Source organism: Protopterus annectens, chromosome 11.part0 (genome assembly GCF_019279795.1).
Source record: "Protopterus annectens isolate FY-2018-M chromosome 11.part0, PAN1.0, whole genome shotgun sequence".
NCBI classification, from domain to species: Eukaryota; Metazoa; Chordata; order Ceratodontiformes; family Protopteridae; genus Protopterus; species Protopterus annectens.
Genome location: NC_056745.1, coordinates 855432417 through 855451436, shown reverse-complemented (window position 1 = coordinate 855451436; position 19020 = coordinate 855432417). Strand labels below are relative to the sequence as shown.

Below are 19020 nucleotides of genomic sequence, written 5' to 3'. Positions count from 1 at the left end.
AGAAAGAATTATTTCTGTTTTTTGAAGACTTTCTCCCTTCCTCACATGTGAAAGGCTTGTATCCTGCAACATTTATCTTAGATCTGATATACATACTCATACTGCAAAATTAAGAACTCAGTGAGGAAAATGTAGACTGCACAAACTTTGTTCTTAAAAGAAAGATATATAATGTCGTGGAAATGACAATTTGTGGGTTTAACATTTCTCTAATCAACTAAATTCTCACCTGACACTAAGAAAACAAAAATTAACAAAAGTAGTAGCTAAAAGACTGTATAGTAAAATGTCATGATCAACGTGAAAAAAAGCATAGCTTCTCAATATGTCTTACTCTTACATATCTTTAATAAATAATTGAAATAAATATAGAACACTTTCACAGCTTAATGATTCATTTTAGTCACATGGCTTTGTCCAGGTATTATTTCACAGATCAAATCTGTAGTCCTTATTGCCAGATGTGTATTTGGGCATTAGCTCTTTGATAAGGTTCACATAGTCTGTTTTCTCAAAGCAAGCTATGCACACTTCTCCCCAGCGATCCAAAATATTTTTCAGTTCTGCAACTCTTAGCTTAGACAGGTCCACTGAGTTTAAATCCAGGTTCTTTTCTAAAAATGTCAGACAGGAAAGGTTATTATACAACCAAAATCATTGTTTCAGCATAGTTGTCACACAGTGTGTGTGTGTGTGTGTGTGTGTGTGTGTGTGTGTGTGTGTGTGTGTACGTGCACATGTACACACAGATATATTCACAATGCAACTGAGGACTGTATCTCAACAATTTCAGTCTGTCATTCCCTAGCCTATAATAAAACTCCATTTTTTCTTAAGCCCTTTGAAAACATTGCATAATTTATAAGTTACATTTCAAAAATGGTTCTTCTCATTTTTGTAGAACAAAGTACCAGTCTGTTTCAAACTAATTTACATACATGTAATTAATTTCTAAAGGCCATTCACGACTGGCAGGTTCATAGGACCATTGAAAATTCAAGGCAACTGAATCTTGAGACAATTTGCACATTGCCAGTATCCAACCTAAGGCTGTACCTCCTCTTTTCTGGGGGGTTAGACCCATCAAGCCTGGGGTGAATTTGTGAATACCCATCCAACTATCCAGTTCTTGTTTGAAGGAGGACAATTTATCACACTACTTAATTTACAGGGGCAGTCTATACCAGAGGTAGGGAAAGAGGTGACTAATGAACCTATCTCACCACTGTGATTTATTAATTTGCTAATGAAAATTTAGATCCCTGGTCCTGGTATTTGTGAGACTCATTAATTTATAAAGATACAAGAGATCCAGGATGGCTGGGTCCCTGAAGACAAGGCATATATCTCCACTCAGGAATCTACAAGATACTGAATAAAGGGATAGTACTTCCAGTATTTTCTGATAGCTTAGGGTTTTTAAGCCATTGATCTTCACAGTTAGGAAACACTGGGCCCTTTGCAGCTATCTGATATCTCAAATGAGATACTTCCCAAAGGAGGCATTCTTTTCACTAATTGTCCTAATCAATGCTGAATGTAAACAGACAATGACCTCTTTAGATCTGGATGATAATCCTTTGACAATTAGCCATGCTAAGTAGAAGGACTTTCTGACTTCCATCATTACATGATGATCAAAGGAGAGGGAATTATCAACCCATGTTCCAAGATCTGTAAAAACAATCTTGTTTTGGAGTGCGGTTTTGTCTATGTTGTATGCTCGGCAGGGATTGTTTACCAAATATGACAATATTGCAATTTGTAGTACATAATATGTCCCATTTTCATTATACCAAGTATTTATGAGTATATATTTTTGCTGAAGAGCATGGGCATCAGAAAGGGACTTGAAAATAAATCCCAATTCATGACTGTCGCAAATTTGGTTAGTCAGAGGTCTTGGTTCAAAGTCTAGAGGTCAGAAAAGTAAATCTTCAACAGCACAGGTCCCAGCAATGATCTCTGCAGGACACCACTGGTTACCTTCATACTCTTTATGAAGCAACTGTCACCTACACCATGTGGGTTCTGCATTTTGTCCAATTTACTACCCATCTTACCACACTGGGATCTATTTGTAGTGAATTAAGTTTGCTAACTATGCTATCATGGAGAGTGGTGTCAGATGCCAGAAACAAACAGCTGCAGGTCTAGTCCGATGAGATTTCTGATAAAACATTTTTTCAGGTTAGTTATAATATGTCTCATGGCTTTGCAATCAAGACTTATCAGTTTGATGGCCCTATAATTCCTGGGGTCAGTAGAAGGTTACTCTTGCGGAGTGTCATTACTACTGTTGTGGGCTAAACCTTTGGAACATAGCCAGCAGCTAAACTCAAATTAAACAGTTTAGGAAGTGACTTCACTAGGGTTTGTTTAACACTATTTAATAAACAGTGATGGACCCAGGTTCCATGGAGAAAGTACTTTTGGTCATAGAGAGCATCTTTGGTACATGTTCTTTAAATGTTTATGTGGATGGGGTCTGAGAGATTCAGGGATTAAGTGATCTACTTTGTACAGAATGTGTCTGCTAGTATTTTAGCAATGTCTAGTGGGTCAAAGTAAGTTGTACCATTATGAGTAAGTTCAGAGAACTGCTGGGTAACCTTTAGGCAAATTAACAACAACCACATTTACAACTGTCCATTTTGCCAAGGTCTGCATACATATTTGATCCCATTTATCAAGACAGAGTGAGCAGGGATTTCCCTTTCCACCCTGACTTAGTATCACCATGTTACTTATCTACACTCCTGATTTGGCCGACTGCTCTTTCCTTGTTTCCATCTTTAGCCATTCTCCCATGTTCCACATATTACCGAGTTTGTGGTTGTCAAGGTTTAGACTTCTGTTCATCTCCATGAAGAACACTTCTACATTCCATAACTCTTAAACGAAATTACTTAATTCAAAAAAAGATATGCAGGTTTGTTAGAACCATGGGTTTACAGCTTAGTTGGATTCCGCCTGTGGATTTTGTAGTTGATGTAGGAAATGGATATACCTGAAGTGACATGATTGTGAGGAATTGCTTGTCTGATCTGAACCTAAGTGATGAATTATTTTTTGACTTTTGTGCTAGACTAGACTATCCATAATAAACATGTTTGAATACAAGAATTCTTATCAGATTACTCAGTACCAGAACACATTGGGCCAAAGATCAGTAATTGACTTAGCAGTCATAATCAACAAAATTAAGACATACATTTTAGATAACTGGGTCAGGAGAAGTACTGATCTGTCAAATAATAACCATTTGGTAGCAATTTGGGATAAACAGCTGGATACAGCAGGTGGACAGATCTATAAACCCCAAATATGTAAGGACTGTATCCTGGGAATGTCTATTTGATGCTTCTGGGCTTGATGATTTCAACTACACTTTGAGAAGACCTTCTCCCATATACACTGGAGTTCTGGGATGTGGAGACTGAATGGATCCTGATCAAGACATCAGTAACTTGAGACTGGACAAAAAGCATTCATCAAAATGTAGCTGATGCTTATTATAGTGTTAACCCTAGGACCTGCTGATGAGTATACACGGGGATGGAGATAAAAACAGAGGCTTTCAATGCAATGCTAGTTGGAGGGGGGTCTCTGGAATTGACTAATATGCAGAGGAAAGCCAGTAAAGAAGCAGAAGTAGCAGTAACCAAAGTGGAGGCCTGGGTAAGGAAGGAATTTGATAAGGCTATGGAGAATAACTTGCAAAAAGAACTTGTTGATTCTGGCAAACCTTCCACTGACTCAGAAGGGGATGCAAGACATTGCCAGACTGTCCTCAGCAAGGGTAGAAAACATGTTGGCCTTGACTGGAGGCACTTTTTAGAGATGGAAGAAGCATTACAAGAAACTCCAGAATGTTAGGACATGCCTGTATCTGAAAAGGCAGTGTCAGAAACATACAGCAGAACCATATGTGTTTTGATAGATAAGGCAGCTTTGCTGATTAAATACCTCCACTGTGGCATGGTTGGAGAAGTAGATGATATCCAGCTGGAAATGCCTGAAAATGCTGTTTTGTTTAAATGCTTGACGTTGCACATTAGTGCATCTTATTTTATTAAAGAAGGCACTTGGTCCAAACTCTTAACACCTAGGAAGTGACTTTTTCTAGCTAATATTTAGACTGCTGTTGCTATCTTGGGGTAATTTCTCAATTGTGACTTTTATTGCTGTTTTATCTAGAGGATGAGTGGGAACTGCAGGCTTCTGAGTGTTTATTTGCTGGTTGGATCTGTGTGTATCTAATGGCTGTGTGCCTATTTTTCTTTGCATTAATTTCAGCTGTATTGCACAACCTTGCAGTCATTTGTGCTGAGCTGTCAAATAGTTCACACCAGTACACATCATTTTGCTGAAGAAGACTCTTGAACCAATCTTGTAATAGATGGCATGCTAATCTACCTTATATAATAGCACTTTTACTTATCAGCCTATTTCAAAGGACCTACAATTCTGCTATCTCATTTTCATCAAATACCTACTCATCACCCTGTTTCATAGGTAGATACTAGGCTATTGGTCTTAGGACCTATATAAGCCTAGCCAAAAAGGTACCCTGGCTTTCACCACGCAAGAAAATTATTTTCCTGTGCCCCTGTCGATCTGAGCCACAGAGGTGATCCCCGGGGTGACTTTCCTATTTCCCATCCAATCATCAAGATGTTTCTTGAAGAGTGCTAATGAGGAGCTTTGTTTGATATAGATAGGTAGCTTGTTCCAGAGTATGGGGAGTCTCTGGGACAGGAATCTATCCCTCCAGCATGTTCTGTTTATTGTGGTGACAAGGTTTAGGTCCCTCGAGTGTGTAGCTCGGAGGGATTGCAATTTCTTTAAGTGGAGCATGTCCAACAGCTCTGGGTTTGACATAGCTTTGTATGTTAGGCAGAGATTGCCTCTAAGTAGGCGATATGTGACAGAGTAAAGCTGGATTTTTTTGAGACGGTTTGCATAGGGCAAATGTTTGAGGCAGGTAATCCTCTTTGTGAGGTACTTCTGCGGCCTTTCCAGTTATTGTAGATGTCTTCTGAGGTACATACCAAAAGGGGTGTTGTATTCTATAATGGGTCTAATGAGTGACGAGTAGAGGGGAACAATGACCTCTTTTTTCCTGGATGAGAAACCTTTTGTGATGAGGTGTGCCACGTAGAAGGATTTCCTGACTACTGTGCCGATGTGATTATCAAAGGAGAGACTACTGTCCACCTGTGTCCCAAGGTCTCTTATCATACTTTTGGTGTTAAGGAGACTACCACCTATGTGGTAGCTCATGCGTACAGAGTTTTTACCAAAGGGGATGACAATGCACTTTTTGGCATTGAGCTTGAGGTCATGGCTTTGACACCAGGCATCTGTCTCAGTGAGGCCTTTTTGTAGGAGTTTCGATTATGGCTCCTAGTTTGCAGTCATCTGCGAACTTTGTTAGCCAAAGACCTTCTGTGTTAGCCTGTACTTCAGAAAAGTAGATACCAAACAGGAGAGGACCCAGGACTGAACCCTGTGGTACTCCACTTTCACTGATCTGAAGTCGGATTTGGAGTCTGCTACTTCCAGAGTGTGGGTTCTATCAGTGAGCCAGTTGGCAACCCATCTTGTGACATTGGGATTTATACCTAGTTTAGTTAGTTTATCTATAATTCCAGAGTGGGGGATGGTGTCAAAAGCCTTGGTGAGTTCTAGATAGGCTGTGTGAACCACCTTAACCTCGTCTACAGCTTTGGTGACTGCTTCAAAGAAGTCTATCAAGTTTAGGAGACATGATCTCCCTTTTACAAACCCGAACTGGGTGGGGTCCAGAGTTTGGAGATTACCAATGTCTTTGTTTATAAGTTCCATGATTATACGTTCCATGGCCTTGCAGACCAGGCTCGTTAAGCTAATGGGGCAGTAGTTCCCAGGGTCCGTGGTGGCTCCCCCTTTGTGGAGTGGGATAACCATCACTGTGTGCCATTCAGTGGGCACAAAGCCTGAGGTAAGGCTATGATTGAACATGGTGCTTGAGCATGGTGCTTAGGTGGGGTGCCAGTTCATTCTGTAGTTCATGTAGAATGCAGCCTAGGATGTTGCCAGGTCCCATGGATGCTGTGTTCTTGGCTTTGGAGAGTGTGGTTTTTACCTGTGCAGCTATGATTACAGGAACTTTGCATTCTTCCAGTATAGAGATGGGCCCTTTAGGGGGTGAGAGGGGGGTAAAGTTAGCACTGAACCTATCTGCCAGGATGTTGGCAATATCAGTTGGTTCTGTATATTTAGTGCCATTGTGCTGTAACTCAGAGCAGATCTGAGTGTTGCCATTGAGATTCTTGACATAGCTATAGAATGCTTTGTGGTTGTCTTTAGAATCAGGGGCAATTTTGTTTTCGGAACTAGCTTTGGAGGATTTTATGAGGGATCTCAGCTTCTTACTGAGGCTGACCAGGGAGTTCCTGCAATCATGGGATTTTACTCTTTTTTTGCAACAGTTTCTTTCTTCTGTTGTAGAGTTTGTTTATGGCAGGGGACCACCAGATTGGCTTCCTTTTTTTGGAGGATAGCATCTTGGTTCTGTTAGGGATAGCACGATCCATGCATTCGTGTAAGTGCTTATAAAGTGCATTTGTGTAGGATTCAGCAGTCATAACTCTACTGTCTGTCTGCATGGGTGTCGTGAAGTTTGCCACTTCTGTCTTAAGAAGCGTGAAGTTGGCTTTGGAGAAATCTTTTACAGTGGTTTCCCTAATGGGGGGTGAGGGTGGGATGTGGATGTCTAGGGTGATTAGCTTGTGGTCGGATCTGACCAACGAGGAATTGACCTCTGGTGTGGAACACCGGTCGCCCATGCTGGTAATGACCAGATCTAGGATATTGCTGCCCCTGGTGGGGGTGAGGATAAGCTGATCCAAGCTGTTGGAATTTATGAATTCCAGAAAATGTTGAGCAAAAGAGTTGGTACATGAGTAGTTTTCCCAGTTAATGGTGGGGTAGTTGAAATCGCCCATTATTAGGGTGTTGGGTTGTACCCTAATATTTTCCAGTGTATCAAGAAATGAGGAGCGGGAATCCTGGGGCATGGTGAGGGATCTGTAGCAAGTTACAATTTGGATTGCGGTCTTGCCCAGAGTTAGTTGCACTTGGATAATCTCGGATGCATTATGCTGAGTAACTAGCCTGGAGGTGTGTTTCAAGAGACCTACAATTCTTTTATCTTCATTTCAAGGAGTACCACTCCTTTCTATTCCTCCAAGCTAGCTGCACCATTTCCTCTTTGAATTATTGCATCTGTAGCTACTCTACTGTTTTGCTTATTTGCCATCTATGTCTTTAGAAAATTTCACGGTTCCGTTATTTGTGGCACCCATGCCTTCATCATAGTGTTATACCTATAGCAGAGTGCATTGTTCCAGCATTTGTGCCACTTGTGCCTACAGTGTTTAACTGTATTTAAATATATTACATTGTCCCTGTATTACATTTGCATTGTCAAGTTCTATTTATTAATTTCTGTTCATTATACTACACTTTTCTGACATTGCATTTTCAGATACTGTTCATTGTCTTACAGCAAATTGTAGCACCAATGCCTGCAATGCTCAGCCATTTTTTATGCTCCACACCATTTTTTGATGTACTGCACTGCACTTATGTAATATATACTATAAATTGTCCCCTGTCCAGCTTTTATCACCTTGTTGAAACACACACTACTATGATAACTGTGTTGTCAGCTCAGCAGTTCTTTGCCACAGTAGAACCAGAGTTTGTTCTCATGTCAGTTCTTGACAGTCTGTTTGCATTAGGCACCTTGAATTAGTGTGGCAACAGCCTAGTGCTCACTGACACCCCCTTACTGTTACCAGATACACAATCCATTTTTAAGTAACTATTCAACTACAGACACCTATTGGGACTGTCAAACAGCATACTACAACACCACAACAATTAAGCAAATAATAAGCTATTATATGAAGAGGCACTGAAAAACCCATTCCTAAGCCTCTTAGGTAGTAAAACTAGACCTCAGGGTCATGCTTGCACTCTGTCTACTGCACACATATCAACATCTTCTGTTTCCTCCCCTAACAATTGTCACCAGATCTGCGTGCTAAGCACTTATGGCTATCCGAGCATGCTACCACATATGACCATGTTCTATTCTATAGTGAGGCACACAAATGTCCCACTTGCCAGTCAGAGCAGAAATAAAGTGACAGCTAGCTGTTTTACAGGTGTGAAAATTAGTGATGCCACTAGAGCTCTTGGATTCCTTCATCTGAAGTACATATATGAGCTAGTCATTGCCTGTATGGGAATCAGTGATCTCAGATGCTTCACCCTGGAAGAGATGATAAATGGATGTTCTTTCTTTGCACATTACTAAGGCTGAGAAGTAGCTACTCTTGAGCAGCATTTAGCCATCACCATGAACGATTCTAAAATAGAAACAGAAAGTTACTCACTTTAACAGTTGGCTGACTAAGCTATGTAATTCAGTGGGGATCCAATATGCATAAGCTTGGGATGATATGGCTGATGGTACGTCCTGTTTTGCCAGGGATGGCCTGCATCTCATGCCTTAAGGCTTCCACATATCAGTAAAGACACTTTCTATGCACATAGTGCCTCTTTTTAAGCAGAGTCAGCCTTCTACACCTTGAAACCTAACAAATCCTAATAAGGTCTGCATAAATTTGGCACTGCTCAATAATAAAATTCTAAACAAGAAACTGTGTAACCTTGAGGAATTCTTGCCTCTCCGGCTTATTTAATGCATTGTTGATGAAGCTTGTTTCTGATATAGTGATAACATTCCTGTTATGCCTGGGTTTAACACCTCTCCACCACAGTGAGGAGGGGGGGGCACATTTATAGGACATGCATCCCTATTTGTTTGCAACCCCATAACCTTGTGACATATCCAGCAAGATAATAACCCTTAAACTCCTGGACACTGAGTATAAATAGACCAGTCCAATCACCACATTTTTTTCTAAACCAGAATCCATAACTATTGATTTCAATTACACTACTATAAACAGATGAACATATACTACAAGTAGCAAATATACAAAATGGCTCCTTAACTTTATTAAACCTAACTCCCTCAAGCAGCTCGTACCTTATCCTGTTATGACAGCCAATCTCCTTGACCTGGTTCTCACTAACCCAGCATCAGCCGGCTTCTCATCAAAAGTCTTCCTTTCTATAATCAAATCTGACCACCACACCATTACTTCCTCCCTAAAAGTCTTACATAAGACTGCAACTAATATCACCATATTCGGGGATTACTCCAAGATAAACCACCTAGCATGCTCAGACAACCAAAGAAGTTCAAAGCCTCCCTTAACCTCAGGGGTCCAATAACAAAAGCATCCATCTATTCTACCACCTTCTATACCTGCCTTAATTCTTGCTTTGAAGCCTATATGTCATCTGGCCATCTCAACAAATGTTTACCAGACTAACAGCTTGTATATTTAGATGTTTGTTTGTTTTGTTTTATATATAATAATATTTCTTGTATATAATTGTAAACTTTATACTTCTGTTAATTGTGGGTCCTTTTCCTCTACTCTACTGAAAAAAAGGACATGTATAGCAGTAGAGTAGTCAACAAAAAAAATAAAATAAATAAATAATAAAATAAAATAAATATCCGAGTCTGGAACAAGCATGACGGTAAATTTAACAACAAATCGCTGTGGTGAAACATTAGTAAAATCCAGCTTTACAATAAAAGGAAAAAAAAAACTTAATTCACTGAGGAATAAACTCAAATGAGTTCAAGTCAATCTGTAAATAACTCTGGCATAAGATGAAAACTTGTAAAGCCAGTTTTGAGAAAAAGCATCACCATCTCTTCCAAAGACAGCCATAACACATGTTAGCTATGTTAGGAATCTCAGAAGTACACCCAACACACAGACCCAATCTTGGTGGTACCTATTCCAACTATTAGGATATCACCAACATGCTCCCTAATACATTTATTTCAAACTTTACCCCACTCTCCCCCATAATTCTCCCCCACCTTGTCTCACTGCCCCTCCTCCCCCAGATATTAGATCTAAAAAGGTCCTAACTGCCTTCTCCAAAACCAAAACCAAAAACACTAGCTCTGTGGTTCAAGAAAACTTACCAGGCTGTCTTCTAGTAAGTTCCAAACTTTGTCTTAGTGATTCCTTCCTTTTATTAGGCCCAACAGTAGGTACATGCCTGAAACTTAGAGAATTGTCAAAGTTTTACCCCTCCAAAAATATACCCCTTCCAATGAACCTAAAAACTATAACTGGTCTTATCAGCATTGTTTGCAAAATAATGGAGCATATCAAGGCAAGGAAATTATGAATATAAAGCTAGGCAGCCTACACTCCCTTGGCCCCAACAAATTTGGCTTTGTGAAAGCTAGCCCTTGTCTACTAAATCTGGTAGACTTCTTTCAGAAGGTAACCAATGCACTGGGTAATGGACAAACAGTACACACTACATACATTTAGCTGACAAAGGCCTTCAGGACTATTTGACATACTTTTATGATTGATAATCTCACCCACTTAAATATTAACCCTTACATAAGCCACTGGGTAGCTAACTGGTTCAGAGAATTCATATAGTCACTGTTAGTAGCACACTTTCCTCTAAAAGGGTAGTCACCAGTGGTGCCCCACAGAGTTATATTGCAAGTTCATTCCTCTAATATAGTCTGCTGATATCCAAGCTGACATCTAAGGTATCTGGATTTGTTTGAAAAGGTCACTTAAAACACTAATTTCTAGTGTTAGGACCATGGACTCAACATAAATGCAACAACAAAAAATGCAGTATTGTACTTTTTGGGAAGCAAGGACATATATGCACCTATCACAAGGATAATAATCCCCAAAAAGCTGACACTCTCATATAAGATCTAGGCACATTCACAAACAATAAACACTCTTTTGACCGCCATGTAGCAACTGTCACTTGGAAATCCTTCTGTGTAGCCCAACTAATTGTTAAAGGTATATCCCCAAGATCCAGATAATTTGTTTTCTCCCCCACACTCTCTCTCTCTCTCTATATATATATATATATATATATATCTATATATATAGGTTCATAGGTTGGTACTTGGCTATAGACCCTAGGGCCTATAGAAGCCTAGGTATAGCAAGTCCTTGGCTATTTCTTCCCACACTATTTACTTCCCTCGACCCCTGTCTAGCAGGGCAATTGACATGATCCCTGGGGTGAATTTCCTTTCTCCCATCCAATCGTCAAGGTTCCTTTTGAAGAGGGCCAAGGAGGCGCTCTGCTTCACATGTATGGGCAGTCTATTCCAGAGTCTGGGGAGTCTCTGAGTCAGTAACCTATCCCTTCAGCATGTTTTGTTTATTATGATGACAAGGATTAGATCCCCGGAGCGTTTGGCTCTGAGGGATTGGGGATTTCTTTAAGTGTAGCATGTCCAACAGCTCTGGGTTTGACATGGCCTTGTATGTTAAGCAGAGATCACCTCTGAGTAGATGATATGCGACAGAGTATAGCTGGAGTTTTTTAAGGTGGTCAGCATAGGGCATCTGCTTTAGGCCTGTGATTTTTGTAGTGAGGTATTTCTGCGGCCTTTCCAGTTGTTGCAGATGTCTTGAGAGGTACATACCAAATGGGGCATTGTAATCTATAATGGGTCTAATGAGGGACGAGTACAGTGGGACAATGACCTCCTTTTTTCTGGATGAAAAGCCCTTAGTGATGAGGTGTGCTACATAGAAGGATTTCCTGACTGTTGTGGTGATGTGGTTATTGAAGGTGAGACCACTGTCCACCTGTGTCCCTAAGTCTCTTATCACACTTTCGGTGTTAAGTGTACTGCCACCTATGTGGTAATTCACAGGTACATGTTTTTTCCCAAAGGGGATAGCTATACATTTCTTGGCATTGAGCTTGAGCCCATGGCTCTGGCACCAAGCATCTGTTTCTGTAAGGCCCTTTTGTAGAGTATCCACATCATTTGTGGATTCAATAATGACTCCCAGTTTGCAGTCATCTGCGAACTTTGTTAGCCAGAGTCCCTTAGTGTTGGCCTGTACTTCAGAGAAGTAGATGCCAAACAAGAGCGGTCCCAGGACTGAACCCTGAGGTACTCCACTTGTCACTTGTATGGAGCTGAATTTGGAGTCAGCTACTTTTACAGTGTGGGTTCTGTCAGTAAGCCAGTTGGCAACCCATCGAGTGTCATAGGGAATAATGCCCAGCTTAATAAGTTTATCTATGATTCCAGAGTAGGAGATGGTGTCAAAGACCTTGGTGAGGTCCAGATAGGCTGTGTGGACTGCCTTACCCTCATCCACGGCTCTGGAGACTGATTCGAAGAAGTCAATCAGGTTCAGGAGACAAGATCAGCCCTTCACAAACCCAAACTGGGTGGGGTGCAGTGTTTGAAGGTTGCCAATATCTTTGTTTATAAGTTCCATGATAATACGTTCCATGGCCTTGCAGAGCAGGCTCGTCAGACTGATGGGGCGGTAGTTCCCGGGATCCAAGGTGGATCCCCCCTTGTGGAGTGGGATAACTGTAACTGTGCGCCACCCAGTGGGCATGAAGCCTGAGGTGAGGGTATGATTAAACATGACACTTAGGTGAGGTGCCAGTTCATTTTGTAGTTTATGTAGTATACAGCCTGGGGATGTCATCTGGTCCCACGGATGCTGTATTCTTAGCTTTGGAAAGTGCGTTTTTTACCTGTGTGGCCGTTATTACCGGAATTTGGCAATCTTCCGGTATTGAGATGGGCCGTTTAGGGGGTGAGGGGGTGAAGTTGGCACTGAATCGATCTGCCAGGATATTGGCAATATCCTTGAGATCAGTATATTTGATGCCATTCTGTTGTAGCTCAGAGCAGATCTGAGCATTGCCATTTAGATTCTTGACAGCTATAGAATGCCTTGTGGTTGCCTTTGGAATCTTTGGCAATTTTATTTTCGTAACTAGCTTTGGAGTATTTTACGAGGGATCTCAGCTTCCTACTGAGGCTGGTAAGGGAACTTTTTGCATTGCGGGATTTTCCTTTTTTCCTGCAACAGCTTCTTCCTTTTGTTGTAAAGTTTGTTTATGGCAGTGGACCACCAGATTGGCTTCCTTTTTTGGAGGAGAGCATCTTGGTTCTATTTGGGATTGCACGATTCATGCATGAGTGGATGTGCTCGTACAGTGCCTTAGTGTAGGACTCAGCAGTCGAACTTTCAGTTCCCATCTGCATGGGTGTCATGAAGTTTGTCACTTCTGACTTGAGTAGCATGAAGTTGGCTTTGGAGTAGTTTTTTATGGAGGTTTCCTTACTGGGGAGTGGGGGTAGGATGTGGATGTTAAGGGTGATTAGCTTATGGTCTGACCTGACCAACGAGGGAGAGACCATAGGTGTGGAGCATCGACTGCCCGTGTTGGTAATTACCAGGTCTAGGATATTGGAGCCCCTAGTGGGACTATGGATTAGTTGATCCAGGGCGTTGGAATTTATGAATTCCAAGAACCGTTGGGCAAAGGTGTTGGTACACGAGTAGTTTTCCCAGTTAATGGCAAGGTAGTTGAAATCACCCAGTATTAGGGTGTTTGGTTGTATCTTAATATTTTCCAGTATGTTTAGAAAGGTGTAGTGAGAATCTTGGGGCATGGTGGGGATCTGTAGCAAGCTATAATTTCATGTATATATATATATATATATATATATATATATATATATATATATATATATATATATATATACACACACACACACACATATATTCATCCATAATCCAATATGTAATAAAACATAATGCTTCCTTCAGCAGGTATCTGTATAAACATATTACACAACTCAAGAAACCAAATGATTACTCACATAAAAGAAGAACTCAAGCATGCACTCTTTAAGCTACACAGGCAATCTAAAAACTATCTTAAATATTGCCCCTTGCCTACCTATTAGAATCTACATTGTACATTTATCAGCATTGTTATCTGTACCAGTTTAGCAAACAGTTATTGGAGGGTCCCTATTAAATTGCCGAATGTTTTAAAGTTCGAATGTCATATGGTCGGACACCATATGGTCGAACTTTGAAAAGTTCAAAGGTGAAAGGCAACGGCTCTGTACACGCAGAATGGGAAAATTTCCCTTTTCTGCAATGAAGTGCGGTCTTGGAGTTGGTATATTTAAGTAGGGGGGTGTGGGGTGCAGGGGGGCTTTTTTTTTACTTTTTTATTATACAGTCGATGTTTCAAGTTTCGCTCATATGTTGTCAAACATATGAGGTTCAAAATTTGGAAGCTTCAAATATATAATATAGACCCGTTATTGTATGCATTTGTCCTTCCTAGTATAGTTCTGGCAATTAAAGATATCTCTGAACGAGTCCCCAAAAATCATTAAATCATGGAATCAGCCCATTTTGTATTTAATGCCTAACCAAAAAAAAGCTGCTGAGATGAGTTTCATAGAAGTCACTTGTAAACCTTTAAAAGTCATACTATACAACTCTTTCCCTCTTATAAAATTGGAAAGCACAGGGCAAAAATGGCTTCAAAAAGAGAAAACTAAAACTATGAATATTAAAAGTGAAAAACTGGGATCTGCATAATGTTCCTTGATCAGCAGAGCAGAGTTCTCAGTGCAAGATAAATGCTTCTGGCATGTTTAAACAATATGTTGAAACAGGAGTAAGACAGACCATTCCAGACAAATGCATAATCACATCAGCTATCAAAGACATTTTCAACAAGTGAAAAATTTCAAATCCAGTTCATCAAAATGGCAAATTTGCAAAATGGTTCCATTTATAATGAAACCAAAATACAACAGGCTAACATGCAAAAACAATTAGGCTGGCTGGAACTCCCCCACCATCTCTCATTCACCCAACTAACTACAGTGCACAAAATAATCTATAGACCCACAGACTGTCCTGCTCTCTCAACATTCCTTGCCAAATACCAACCCAGCAGGCAACTAAGATCTGAAAATCATCTACTTTTAAAAGTAGATAAGTCCACCTTACCTGCTGGTCAACTCCTCTACACCTTCACCATCACCAAACTATGGAACTCACTTCTACCTTCTATAAGAAATACAGGCAGCACCACCACCTTCAAACAAATACTGAAAATCATCTCAGCTCTTCCTGGCTATGTACCTGCTCTATAACCTAACCTCCTCCCTCTCCTTATATGATAACTAAACTGCTTTTTGCTACTGCTGACTGATACTTTATCCATAATTGTTATTTTGCATCACTTATTGATACTGGTACAATAATGCTGATTACTATATATCTGTTTATACTTCTCTGATTGAATTCATCTGGTAATCAAAAAAATTCCTGCTTTTATGTACATTATATATTCTGCAAGTTACTGTAATCACTGTATCTACTTTTGTACCAATTAATGTTTAATATTTTCTGTATCTATGTTCTTGTCGGAGATTTTCTCCCTGGGCCTCCACTGAAAATGGGCTCTTTTAGGCCTAGTGGACTTTCCTGGTAAACAAATGCAATAAATAAATAAATAAAATATGTAGAAGCCAGAATTATAGATAAATCAGTTAAATAACCATTTTGCAAAGAGGTAAGCAGTGTAGGGTAATGTGACACACCTCCATCTCTGCTACTTATTGATATGTATATATAACATAATATAATATAACATGAAATATATATATATATATATATATATATATATATGTATGTGTGTGTCTGTGTGTGGGCATATTGATGTATTCATAAATATTTCAAGGCCTCTGAGTCTTATTATTATTCACAAATTGCAGAATCCTCCCACAGGCCAATCTTCAATAATATCACACAAACACAGGGGTAATGAATACCTAATTTTCTGAGAAAATCAATTTTTTCATAAGACCAAGTAAGTGCAAATTCATAATCTGAATATTTTAGGGGTGGGTACATACGGGTGCAGCCCACAAAATGATGGAACGGGGGGACCTGCAATATCATACTTTGACATGGAAAGACTACACATGCATATCCATTTCTGTAATGGTGTTTCATTGCTTTAACAAAGGAACTCAGTAAAATTAGTCCACTGGTGCAGAGCAAAAACATCTGCTTGCAGCACTAGCATCCTGGAATAAGAATGGTCATGGGACACTAGCTGGAGAGATAGGATGAAGTAACCATTGGGTAGTGCTACAATCTTAGGGGAATGATACACGAATCATCGCTGCCTACACAACTTCATAGAGAACAGAGTGCACACAGGCTGAGACATATAAAGTAGGGGGACTAACAAATGTCTGTATCTCATTGAGTGGGTGTGTGCATCCTGCTCAATGTTCTCGCAGAGATATGGACTTGCTACACCAAATGATGGTTTCTAATGGTCATGTTAAACCTTAGTACCCACAAAGCTCTTCAGTCCATAAAGGTGAGAAGCCATCTAATCAAATGATACATCCTACATCACCAGGAAAAGAGCTACAGAAGTAGTCAGAACAGGGAGGAAGCTGTGGAGTCTACAGGTTTGCTGTAGTTGAACAGGAAATAGGAAGCAGTAATTTTTTTTTCTTTTCATGTAAACTGAATTCAGCTCACCTAGATTTGAAAAAAAATGACATCAGCAAAAAGTACAGTTTTGTACCTACCATAAATGTAGATGTTCGAGTGCTAATACAGCTGCAGTAATCACAGATGGGTTTTCAGCCGTCAGGCGGTCCCTCGGTCGGCCGAATTCCAAAGTCTTGGTCCGGCGTCGGTTGTTGTCGCTTACTCTTCTGACGTCAGGAAGGCCAGAGTATATAAGACACAGCCGACGCCATGTTCTTCAGTCTTTCTTGCCCCAGATGTCAGGTGCCCCCAAAAGGAAGGCAATACATAAATAAAGCTAATCCACAAATGTAAGCAAATAAAACATAGCAGGATAACCCAGTCAGGAGGTATGAAGAGGTTTTTAGGCCCCATGGCCTTACCAAGAGGGGAAGGAGGGAGGGAAACCTGTACTGCAGCTGTATTAGCACTCGAACGTCTACATTTATGGTAGGTACAAAACTGTACTATGTTCATCGTGCATACAGCTGCAGTAATCACAGATGGGTAGAGTCCCAAAGCTATGCATAGGGTGGTAGGTACTAAGAGGAACTGGGTTGAGCCAGAATGCCCTGCAAAACAGCAGTGGCAAAGCCTGCTCTTGTTCTGGAATATAAGGGCAGATGGTAGTGTTTTGTGAAGGTATGTACAGAACTCCAAGTGGCTGCCTCCAAGATATCCTTAGTAGGCACACCTCTGAGGAAGGCTGTAGAGGTGGCTGTGGCCCTGGTGGAGTGAGATCTGATACCAGTAGGGACAGGTTTCCCATGGTGGGAGTAACAAAAACGTATGCAGTGGCCAATCCACTTGGAAATGGTCTGTTTGGTAACTGGTTTCCCTGGAGCCCCTACTGCATAGGACACAAAAGTTGGTCTGATTTCCTGAAGGACTTTGTTCTGTCCAAATAGTAACGTAGCTGCCTATGGATGTCTAAAGAGTGAAGCAGCCTTTCCCCTTTGTTTTGAGGGTTAGGATAAAAGGTAGGAAGGTGTATGGCTTGGTTTAAGGCTACCCTAGATACCACTTTAGGCATAAAGGATGGGTTGGTACGAAGGGAGACCCTGTCCTGATGGAAGATGAGGAATGGCTGCACCGCCATGAGGGCCTGCAGTTCAGAAACCCTACAAGCTGAAGTGATGGCCAGAAGGAAAGCTGTTTTCCAGGACAAAAATTGTAGATCTGTTGAAGCAGCAGGTTCAAAGGGAGGCAATGTTAATTTTTCTAGTATGTGATTAAGGTCCCAGGCTGGAATTGGTTGTTTCCTTGGAGGTCTTATATTCTTAGCCCCTCTGAGGAACTGACGTAAGAGTGGGTGTGAGAATAAAGGAGGGTCCGTGTTGAATTCTGCAGAAATGGCTGAGGCGTGTATTTTGATTGAAGAAAATGAAAGTCCACTGCTCAGTAGTTCAGCTAGGTACTGTAACACCTGAGGCAAGTTCAATTTTCTAGGGTCCTGCCCTCTTTTCTCATTCCAACAGCAAAACCGCTTCCATTTTGCGGAGTAAGCTTTTCTAGTAGATGGTCTTCTGGCCTTCAAAATGACATCCTGCACCTCCTTGGAGAGTATAGTTTGATGTGGTGTTAAGGAATTTTCCATGCAGCGAGGTTGAGTGTTTTCAGCTGGCTGTGAAGGGTTTTGTAGTTGTTCTGCGTCAGTAGAAGTGGTATTAGAGGCAGGGGCCAGGGAGGAGTGTGTGTTAAGACTCCTCAGGAGTGGATACCAGTGTTGCCTTGGCCAATCTGGAGCAATCAGTATCATCCTCGGATTGTCTGTTCTTGCTTTCAAAAGTACCTTGGGCAGAAGACGTAGAGGTGGGAATGCATAAACTGTCCATGTTGTCCAACTGAATGAAAGGGCGTCCACTTTCCAGGCCTTTGGATGGTAGGTCCTTGAACAAAATCTTTTCAATTGATGGTTTCTGTGGGAGGCAAAAAGATCTATATCTGGCCTCCCCCACGCTTGGACTATCTCCGTAAACACCTGTGGATGAAGCTTCCATTCGTGTGGATCTGTCATATTTCTGCTCAGAGTGTCTGCCAGAGTGTTTTCCATCCCTGGCAAGTACTGTGCTTGAAGTTCTATTTGTCTTTCCAGAGCCAAGTTCCAAAGAGTCATGGCTAGTCTGCACAAGGGGTATGAGTGAGTTCCTCCTTGTTTGTTTATGTACCACATTACTGTGGTGTTGTCTGTTCTTATGAGCAATTGCCCTGGATGTAGAAAGTCCTTGAAAGCTGTAATTGTATGTATTACTGCCAGCATTTCTTTTTGATTGATGTGAAGGTGCTTTTCCTTTTGGGCCCATCTGTCCTGAATGCACCTGTCCTTCATGTGCGCCCCCCAGGCATAATCTGAGGCGTCTGTGGTTATGACTTGCTTTGCTTGAGGCTTGCAGAATGGGAGGCCTGTGTTTACTTGACATGCTTGGGCCCACCATAAGAATTCCTTTTGTAGACAGGGAATTATTGG

General features: G+C 40.9%; 1 protein-coding gene across 1 annotated transcript in view; it reads right to left on the bottom strand.

Moving 5' to 3' along the window:
* Nucleotides 1-330: 330 nt before the first annotated feature.
* LOC122815618 (cerebral dopamine neurotrophic factor-like) overlaps nucleotides 331-19020 on the bottom strand; it is a 134722-nt gene continuing 116032 nt past the window's right edge. The window contains exon 4 of the mRNA XM_044088273.1: nucleotides 331-614. Coding sequence (XP_043944208.1) covers nucleotides 430-614 — 185 coding nt within the window. The 3' untranslated portion in view covers nucleotides 331-429. The remainder of the gene's footprint in view (nucleotides 615-19020) is intronic.